Here is a 10,452-nt window from a genome sequence, read left to right as displayed (position 1 = left end):
TGCAAAGCCAGACCAGCAGGGGGCGGAAGAGATCATTCAATGAGCGGCAGCGGTACCATAGAATTCAAAATAAGAGTCCAACTATAACTAACATTTTTTAATTATGGAAAATGAGTACAATCTTAATATAAATTCTATAATGAAACAAGGTCGATACTCTATTATTATAGAAATAAAACAATGAAATAAAAATGACACATTTAATGCTTCATTTTCATTTAAAACTACTAAAAACTAGCATGACTACTCCTTTTTACAGTAATTATAAATAAAAGTATTTTCTCTGTGTTCTTGTAGACAAACTGTGTGTACAGAGATTATTCACAGATACATGAAATATACTAAAACTTGAGATAAAGCAAAAGAATAAAAGATCACAATGTTTCCAAATTATAAATCTCTGTGCAAATTGGTTCATCCCATACAGCATCATTTTCTCTTTTCCATCAGCATGAAGTGACAAAGAACAAAAAAAGGCTTTTTCTCATCGTGTTTCTGATGACATGTCTCGCATTAAAACTATAAAATATAACATGTTTCACATTAGTTGTCTTGGGTCTGAAGATCTGAACAATGTTATCAAAGTGAATTGGAGTCCTTCATAAACCGCTGTGGATTAATCTAGAAGATTTCAGACTGTATGAGCAGCAGTAATGACAGAAGCAAGCTGTAGATCAGAGCGGGTCGTGTGACATCTGTTGAGCTTCTTAACATACTCTCCACCCTGGACCACGAGCCGTTGTTGGGCAGAGGTTCAATCCCCAGCGTCTTGCATAAAATATTATACACATCTACTGATCGAATGGGACCAGCGCGGTAATTTGTCTTGAAGTCTGGAGAGAAAAATATCAAAACAAAAATATGAATTATTACCTAAATTTGCTCCGTCTAAATGGTCACAAAGGTTCTCTTTCTAAAATTGCATAGAAGAAATGAAAAAGATTAACCAAACGAAACGTATTTAGGTGATGCAGTTGAGAAATGTTTGAGGTCATGTTGAGATCTTCAATAATATTAAATTTTGAGTGCAAACAAGACAAATCTGAGCTCAGTTTGACACGTTGTTGTCATCTCTTCTCAAAGTCTATTGACAGACACATTTGTAAGATATCTAGTCCGGTCTTATTTTAAATTTAATCTTATTGATGTCTAGCTGAAATAATTGAGATATTAAAGAGAATCTTTTCTCTTATAAGAATCTAAAGGGGTAAGTGGTCCAGTGTGTTGTGTCTCACCCGGTCCCTGTGCCATAAAGAATCCTCTCATGTCTATAAACTCATTATCATAACCGTGCCAGCCGTGTTGCCAACCTTCGGCCTCCCCTGTACTGTTTTTCCAGAAGGGCAGTTTGCCTTTATTCTGTAAAAGAAAGCAGAATTTCTGAATTCACAGTTTTGTTTTTGCAGTAAACCCTAAGAAACATCTCTGAGAAATCTGTCCTTCACACACTGTTGTTTTTGGACTAAAGGGGCTTTATATGCACAACTGAATCATGATGCTGCTGAATTCTCTGACATCGCTGGTCTTACTGAGAATCTACAAAGTATATTCTTGTCTAGTTTAGTCTATGCTATGCTAGTCTAGGGTATGCTATGCTATGCTAGGCTAGTTTTGCTATGCTATCCTATGCTAGTCTAGGGTATGCTATGCTATGCTAGGCTAGTTTTGCTATGCTATCCTATGCTAGTCTAGGCTATGCTATTCTAGTCTAGTCTATGTATGTTATGCTTTGGTACACTATCCTATTCTAGGCTAGTCTAGTTCAGTCTAGGTTATGCTATGATTTGCTTTGCAATGCTATGCTAGTCTAGTTTAAGATATACTATGCTATCCTAGTCTAGGCCATGCTAGTCTATGCTATGCTATGCTAGTCTAGTCAAATCTAGTCTAGTCTAGTCTATGCTAGTCTATGCTAGTCTAGTCTAGTCTATGATATGATAGTCCAGTCTATTCTATTCTAAAACAGGCCATTAAACAGATCAGTAGGGAACGTAGTGGAAAATTCCATATCACACGCCTGAGAATCACCAGAGGTTCAAAAGTTCATCTGTGATAACAGAACTGATATAAAGATGAGAAAACTATGTCTATGTCTTGGATGTCTTGAATATTTTAGTGTAAAGTCACAGTTTTATGAAAGCAACACATCTCTTGTTTATGTCTATGGAGTGCACATAACATATTTATATAACATATGACAAATATTTGATGTTATAAAAAGACAAAACACTTCATATTTCCATTGACCTTTTCTACGATGGATCAGGATGTTATGAAGAGACAAACCTCAGTGATGAACCATCCGGGCTCTGCCACGAGGGTCAGTGTCGAGACGAATCTCCCGTTCCTGTAGTGATATCGGTCGGGAATCTCTTGCTTCTTATAAACATTCATGTTGTTCACTTTGCTCAGGTTTTGATAGATCTACATTACAATATAAGAAAAACTGTGTATGTTTACTGTACACAGCACTGTCAAGAACACAATAAAACACAATATATTTAGTGAAAGTTCAATTGTGTTTAGGTTAAAAAGTTTTAATGTTTTCTATAGAGTGCAGGTCACCCAAAAATAAAAATAACATAATGAAAACAAATTGCTTTATGTGAATAAAAGTTTTAGGACCAGATTGTCATTTTATAATTAAGTGCATTGCAGTCCATTACGCTCTATTTGTAATACAGTACAAAAACTGCCCTGTAATATTTCTGAAATACTATTTTAATCACCTACAAGCTATATTATAAATATTTATAAATGGTTGTAATAATACAAATTATGTATTTTTTTACATTTCAAATGATATTTCTTTTTACATATTTTTTCATTTCAGAAGACAAGTTGATACGGCAAAAGATTCAAATGGTTTTATTTTATTTGAATGATTCATGGCCTATTTCGTATCATATGGGATTAAATATAATCTGTACAGGTGGACGGTTATTGACGGCATCGGTTATTTGTTAACAGATGAATGAGTAAGTTAACTTTGTTAAAGATTAAAATACCACTGAAGGTGCAGGTGTCACAAACACGGTACAAAGTCTGAATGTCACCTCGAGTTGAAAAGCAGCGACCGCTTTCACATATATGAAGACATGAAGTGTCTCCGCTCACAATGATTGATGGAATATACTACCGGTTTGTTCATTTTTTTAGGTTCTTTGAGCAAACGCACATCAGATTGAAATGATTATCTCACCTCCTCAAACTTGTCTTCTTTGGGCCACAGGCTGACCACCGGCCCTCTGTCCATCATTTTAATGATGCTTGACATGGAGATGTATTTGTCCAGCTCGATGACTTTTTCCATCCACTTGAGCTCGGTCATACCATGATCAGAAAACAACACCACATTTATCTCATCTCTCATGTTCTTCTCCTGAAAAAGACACAAACGTGTTTCACAAACACAGAATCAAGTAAACATTTCAATTAAACTTCAGTTTGACTTGTGAAGAAACAGACCTTGATTTTACGGTTGAGGTGTACGAGAGCCTGATCCAGTGAGCGCACGGCACTCTGGATCTGTGGAGAACGAGGACCGTGATGATGACCTTCAACATCAATCTTCTCATAATATATCGCAGCCATGTCTGCTTTACTACTCCTGTTCGAAACAAACCACACACATCAAATACACACTTCAAATAATTGGCAGCAGTGTAGATAGCAATAGACACAAACTTTAAACAGCGTTAGGTTCTGTTTACACCAAGTGAATATAGCAGGATTTCTTTACGATATGCTATTTACATTAACTGAAATTAGCTGTGTTTTCTATGGGTTAGTTGTAAATAGTAAGATGTTCTTTACAGGCAGCCGGCTGTTATCATAGACATAAGCCCAGACAGTGTGATCAGTTCCTGACGTTTTTCACGATAACAGCCGGCCGTACATTATCCGGCTTATTACACGGCTACTTGCCACATCTGAAAAAAACTGGACCTGAAATGTGAATTTTAAATATTTTATAAGCAATTTTTTTCAGAATGCAGACTTTCCGTGAGGAAACGTTGTTTATTTTAGGTTTTAAGGAAAGAAACGACATTCAAATGTCACAAACAGGGAATTTGGTTTAACCTTTTGTAAATATAATGTCATATGTGTTATTAAAAGACATATTTATATTTAATTTGTCAGAAAAACTGTCAAAATGTCGTGACTGTCCAATCAGAATCAAGCTTTCCAACGAGCCGTGTAATGAGTAATAATAACAAAGTGTAAATAATTATATATATAAGAATTATTAAAAGGATGATAACTTATTAAGATAATAAAGACCTACATCTACGCCCAGCCACACTAAGCCTAAACTTTATGAATAAAACTTAATTTTATTGAAAACAAATGCCATCGTGATCTGATATGTGAAAGAAAAGGGTAAAAAAGCTATTTCTGCAAAAGTAGGATTTGAACACACTTTGAGTTCACAGCAAATGTAAACAATCGCCTTCTACGTCTTTATACTCGCGGGAAAAGATTGTTATTTTCGCGTGAGTGACGAGAAAAGTTAAATATTTTTCAACCTTCGCGGGCGACTATTTTGACGCGGGTTTACTCGCGCAAAACGCTTCATTCGCGTCTGGTGTAAACGCAGAGTTATCCACTGAAATCACAATTCAAAACGGTGTCGATTTTACACTTTCTCTAATCCAATCAGATACTGGTGGGCGGAGTCAGTCCAAATTGTTTCTACCAACAAAGCGAGCTATTTATACTCAGTGTAAATAGACGCTCCGTAAAAGATGCTTACAAATCACTCTGCAAATATTTTCAAAACTAGATTTTTTAGTTTATGTTATTAGAAGATAAAATAAACTATATATATTTTTTTATATATATTTTTAATGTTAACATTCTCTGCTCTTGATTTAACTTCTTCACTTCTTGAGAACACAAAAAACATCGAACGGTTTTTATTTTTCCTACTTCAAGCTGTTGAGAGCGTCCTCCATCGCGTCTGTCAGGTTCTTGTCTGACGGGCTGTTCACATATTTCTCACAGAATGAAGGTCTCACACCAAGAATCGTCACATCACAGCCTGAATGAACAGAAGAAACACTTCAGAACACAAATTTTCATTTGTGAAACGTTTCCTTTTTACAGCTCAAACACTTCAAGCTTTGCTCTTTAAATTCTTCAAAAAGCAAAATCTGTAACAGTGTTTGAATCCAGACGTCAGATCCATGACTGTATGTGGAGCTCGATATATTCATGATATAATGAAGTGATTTGGTTACACTGACCGGGCCAGTAGTACATGTAGACGCTCTTTCCCAGTTTCTGCCCGGTCACCCACAGCGGCTCTGAACCGTCCCACCACAGAGGCAAACGGCTGTCCACATTTGTCCCGATCAAGAATTCCTTCGTGGAGTCTTTATCCCACATGTAATTCCCCGTCATCTGATGCACGTCACAGAAGCGCCCTACAACACGAGGAGAAGTGAAGTCACCTAACCAGTGTTTACTGTTCAGGGACCAGAGGAGGATTTTCACCTGAAGTTCAGGTCATGTGTCATCAAGGATCAGAACAGACATACAGAGAACGTGTGAAAACAAAACAACTGCCATCAGCACATCATGAAAGCCTGAGATGTGATGATGTGTGATGATGTGTGATGGGCTCTTTGTTGAACTCACGCTCATCATCACGTCGTTCATGTTTTGTTTGTTTCATAGTCGCTGATTTTGTTGGTTTAGTAACATTTGATAAATACAGAAGTTCTCACGATGACACCCAAACAAAAGCAACATAAATATACTGGACAACAACTTTTTTGTACAATAATAATATAAAAAACAAAAACAATTAGTATTATTTTTATTATCATTAAATGTAGCATAAGGTGTCTGAGTCGGGTCCTAAAAAAAGGTTAAATTGAATATCAACGATGTGATATCAACTCAAACACAACAAAACGGCAAATGTTTTCCAAAAGTTAAAAGTGGTTCTTGCACTAATGTTAGAAGAAAATTTTATGAACATGTCCTCTAAACACTCCCATGTTATTCTAACATTATTTGTGTGATACACATTTATCATAAATGATTGGACAGGCAAGAAAACTGTTATTAGAAACATAAGGCTGAAATAATGGATATAATGCATGCATCAATATGAAAGTTATGAGATGTTGATGTTCTGAGTGTGTCAGAGTCACATGAGTGTGAACGTTGTTTTTAAGAAAATAAATATAAGAATTAAGCAAATTTATGGTAGAAACAAGCCAAATGAAAAATAATCTTGAATTTTGTAGTTGAGTAAAGGTTTTTTTCACTTTTCTTGTCAAGTAATTGTTAATTGAGTTAAGAAGATTTGGATATTTTTACTGAAAACAAGAGAAAAGCTCTTAGGAAGAATGTGATTTTTTGCAGTGAAGGTCTTACTTCTCTTCACACAATAATGAATGAGCAGATAACACATATAACACAATGTGTTCTTTATTGTGTCTTTAGTCTGAACTGTGACTTGTGTGCACAGACGGAATGAATTATGTGGTGAAAAACAATAACACCGGTGCGATGGTTAGGTAAGCATCGTTGTTTGTGTATTTTAGCTTTCGAGACACATGTAACCCATTAAAAACCCCAGGGCTTTATTACCATCTTAAATTCCATAACATCTCACAAAACTCGACAATCTAATCACTTCACGTGGATAATATCAGTAGGTGATACTAAAATCTGCTGACTTTATATTCAAAGCACTTGATTAAAGTTCATACATTTGGACCTAAAATGACCTAAAATATGTTTCCCATTATTCATTTATGAAACCCTTAGAAGAGAAAAGCGTACGATACAATGCATCATATTGAATAAATAAACCATAAATGTGAATAATAAAAAGTAAGAAAATAGCATAATAAAGTTTTGATAGCTTATCTGGACTTTTTTATGTTTACACACCAATAAAACACAATAGGTACATATAAAGTTTGTTGGCAAGTCTTACCTGTCATTAGAGAATAATAGTTTGGATAGGACAGACTGGGGAAATCTGGAGTCATGTAATCCACTTTCACACCGTTTTCCACGATCTCTCTGAATCCTTCCAGGTTTTGTAAATCGTCCGTATAATCGTACCTGAAACCATCGATGAGAAAGAGCAGAAGTTTGCGGCTGGAGTCGCAGGATCTACAGAGGAGGAGGAGGATGAAGATGTTCAGGACTGATTGAGACATGATGTTCTGAGACTGATGGACAGATGAACAAACACTGACTGAGAGTGCTGATGACTGAGAAACACACAAACGGTGTGTTTTGTGTGTGTGTGTTTTGGGGGGGTGAGAGAGTCCACAGCCGTCCCTCCTTCACAGCCATCAGCTAATGAATGTCCAGGAGGAGGAGACACTGAAACAAAAACTCATCCGAGATACAAAAGTTAATAACATTTTGCTACATTAACATGAACGAAGAGTGTGTAAATTAAAATTAGTTAGTGAGATAGATAAGAAGATATTTTGAGAAATGTCTCAGTGGTTTTGTGTTCATAAAATGGAAGTAAATTGAATTCAGTGTTGACTGGTGATAAACATTCTTCAAAATATCTTATTCGTACAGTTGGGGGGTAAATAAAGGAAGAAAGAATTCAATTTATTCAAGTGCATCTTTAGAATAAATTCAATTTATCAATCTTCAATTCAGTATATATTGATTTTTGGTGTTTCAACCTAAGATGCAAGTTTAAACATTGACTACATAAATGATAATGTCTCTACAGTGCTTCTGTTTGTATTTCTCTCGGCTTATTATTGTTAAGGAGAAAAAAAACATTGTCATATACAAACGTTCATGTCCAACAGGAGTTGAGTTCATGAAAGCATATGAAGAGTTTAATTCCAAAATTTGTTTTAAAACTAATTAAAAAATCATGTTTTTTATTGTGTCTTTCAATTTATATCAATACATTTTGTTTTTGATGCCAGCAATAATAACTCAACAAATACAGCTAATTTACACAATAAATGATAATAAAAACATGATTTTTGAATTTTTATAGAAACGGAGTTGGAAACAAACTCTTCATATACTGTACTGACCTCTTGCGTCGGAAAGGGTTTTTAAACAGAAGTGTCTTTACTCCTCCACTAGGTCGCGCTGTAATCCAACTTTTAATTCCCCTCATGAGAGCCTCAGTCTACAGAGTGACAACATACAAGAATATTTAAATAAACACCGTTTATTCCGATAAAATATCACATTGAAGCTCACAAATAAAACTCAACTCCATTTTATTTATATAGCGCTTTTCACAATGTGATATTTCCAAAGCTGCTTTACAGGAGAAAACAGAAAATCACAGAAAATGACAAACACAACACAGTGCATTGTGTTTATAGAACAAGAAAGATAATTCTCGTAAATAATATCTAATAATATATAAACAATGATAAATACATGGAGGGAAAAAACCTCGGGAGATACCAGTCTCGGCCGGGAGTACCCGAGGAAGTTAACTTAATATGTTCCCAGTGGATTATAATGTATTAAATTTGTGCCGATGACGTCAGTTTGTTTAGCAGAAGACACACACGATGAATGAACACATTGTTGATTTGTGAGGTTTTGTCAAACGCGCAGATCCTGATAGACAGAGAAATAAACAATTGAAATCGAATTGAATGTCTCATTCCACATGGGAAAGATGTAGACTCAGTGGCGGTTTTAGGCACGGGCGAACCGGGCAGCCGCCCGGGGCGCCAAATTTTCACGACACGTGGGGGGCGGCACAAGCACTTGAAAAAGAAAAATAATCCGCGCCGCAAAGCAGGTTTCTATTATGTATAATATAACTGTCTGTGTGGGGAATTGGCAAATCGCCGCCCCTGCTTGCTGAGAAGCGCAGAAGCTGTGTGAAAACTGTAAAGGGGAGGGGCTGATCCCCTGATGGACAGTTCACCTCTCCCAAATGGAGCGGACAAGGAGGGGGGCCCATTTAGTGGGCTAAAATCAGTCACACCTTGACTTTCTTCTAAATAACGCACATTTCATTCATAATTTTAAAGCACAGGCCTATTTTTCCACGTTTTTTTTCTGCATTGTGTGTGAAATGGCTAATAAAAAAAGTTAATCCAAAACGATTATGTGGAGGTGAAGTGGTTTAGTCTTGATTGTCGAGTGCCAGATAAACATGAAAGCGATGGAGAGAAAAAGGTTTAAGCCGTCAGGTGCCCAATATAAGAAAAAATCAAAGTAGAAGCGGAGAAAGGAGCAAAAGATAAAGGTATGTAACTACGTTCTCTCTGTATGATTACGGTGACGTTATCCATCATCAATGAAGGGCTAATGTTAATGGGTGGTAACGTTAACTCTTACGTTTGTTAGCCTTCTTGCTATGATGCTTATACAACAATAATTCGGTCTTAACTCAACAAACACGAGATCTAATTTCACCATAAGATTGTGCTTTGCAACAAAACTGTTACAAGTAAAGTTATTATTTATTTCCATCATTGGGGTTAATGTTGGGCCCTGTAATTAGCCAACGAAATTAACATATGTCTGGATGTGTTCAAAGGCAAACATTTGCTATAACTCTGTTGCGTGACAAAGAATATAATTTGAGGCAGTAACCAAGGAGCTAATTGTTCCTCCCTTAGATTAGATTAATAAAGCGTCTAATGAGTCATGACAGACATTTGGCATGTAAGGGCATGTTTATTTAAATTTGCAATTCATAAGAGTTATACTGTAGCCTACTGTCTTTTGATGTCAATTTCAATTGCAAATTCATGGGCACTTCTAAAGTATTTTGGAGAATCCTCTGTCACTGGTCAGCCATCAAAAACCATCAGCCTCCTTGAATTTTATCACTTTTATGCATGATAAGGATCTATCAGAGATCTACCCCAACTTTTGGACTGCTCTCAGGATTACACTTACTCTGCCAGTCACTGTGGCTCAAGCAGAGAGGAGCTTTTCAAAAGTTGATCAAGTCATACCTGAGGTCAACCATGTCTCAAGAACAGCTCACTGGCCTTCCTATCATCAGTATCAATAACTCAATAGGGGGCAGATTTCGTATGATGACATTATTGATGATTTTGCATTAAGGAAGGCCAGAAAGGTCAGGTTTTAGTTTGTGTTTTCTGTTCTTAGTGCAATAGTGTAATAATTAGATTTGCTTTTGTGTGATGAAGGATTTGTGCTATTTAGAATATTTTTTCTATATTTTATTTGTATATTATTCTTAATATTTTAATGTTGTTCTTCTCTGGTCGTGTTACATCATGATACATATGTACATCATGTACATATGTTGCAACATTTATGTACATAGAGTATATTTAAGTTCTGATAACTTATACTGATTTGTGCAGAATTGTGTTTTTAAAATGTTCTGTTGAAGGATTTGTGCAATTGAGAAATATAAGGTTCGTCTTACACTTATATAGTTATGGTAAAACATGGCTTTTTTTCTCTCGGATGGGTGGGAGTAGATGGGGG

General features: G+C 35.9%; 1 protein-coding gene across 1 annotated transcript; it reads right to left on the bottom strand.

The window, feature by feature from the left end:
• Window positions 1-82: 82 nt before the first annotated feature.
• LOC130437853 (glycerophosphocholine cholinephosphodiesterase ENPP6-like) lies at window positions 83-7,315 on the bottom strand. The gene is made up of 8 exons (XM_056769494.1): window positions 6,959-7,315; window positions 5,250-5,429; window positions 4,933-5,044; window positions 3,469-3,610; window positions 3,203-3,382; window positions 2,287-2,424; window positions 1,236-1,359; window positions 83-833 (listed from the first exon to the last, which is right to left on the bottom strand). Exons 1-8 carry the CDS (start codon window positions 7,185-7,187, stop codon window positions 622-624), a joined length of 1,317 nt encoding a protein of 438 aa, XP_056625472.1. The 5' UTR covers window positions 7,188-7,315; the 3' UTR covers window positions 83-621.
• Window positions 7,316-10,452: the final 3,137 nt, after the last annotated feature.

The sequence above is a fragment of the Triplophysa dalaica genome, chromosome 16 (assembly GCF_015846415.1).
Source record: "Triplophysa dalaica isolate WHDGS20190420 chromosome 16, ASM1584641v1, whole genome shotgun sequence".
Lineage (NCBI taxonomy): Eukaryota > Metazoa > Chordata > Actinopteri > Cypriniformes > Nemacheilidae > Triplophysa > Triplophysa dalaica.
The sequence above is the reverse complement of the archived record's forward strand: the minus strand, read 5'-3'. Positions and strand labels throughout refer to the sequence as shown.

What these genes read in the sequence shown, in the direction of transcription:
- LOC130437853 (XM_056769494.1), bottom strand. Translation starts at nt 7,187, where the DNA reads ATGTCTCAATCAGTCCTGAACATCTTCATCCTCCTCCTCCTCTGTAGA. An exon ending in CTACATGTACTACTGGCCCG is followed by an intron (nt 5,045 to 5,249) that starts GTCAGTGTAACC and finishes CTGTTCATTCAG; the next exon opens with GCTGTGATGTGACGATTCTT. An exon ending in ACCTCAACCGTAAAATCAAG is followed by an intron (nt 3,383 to 3,468) that starts GTCTGTTTCTTC and finishes TGTCTTTTTCAG; the next exon opens with GAGAAGAACATGAGAGATGA.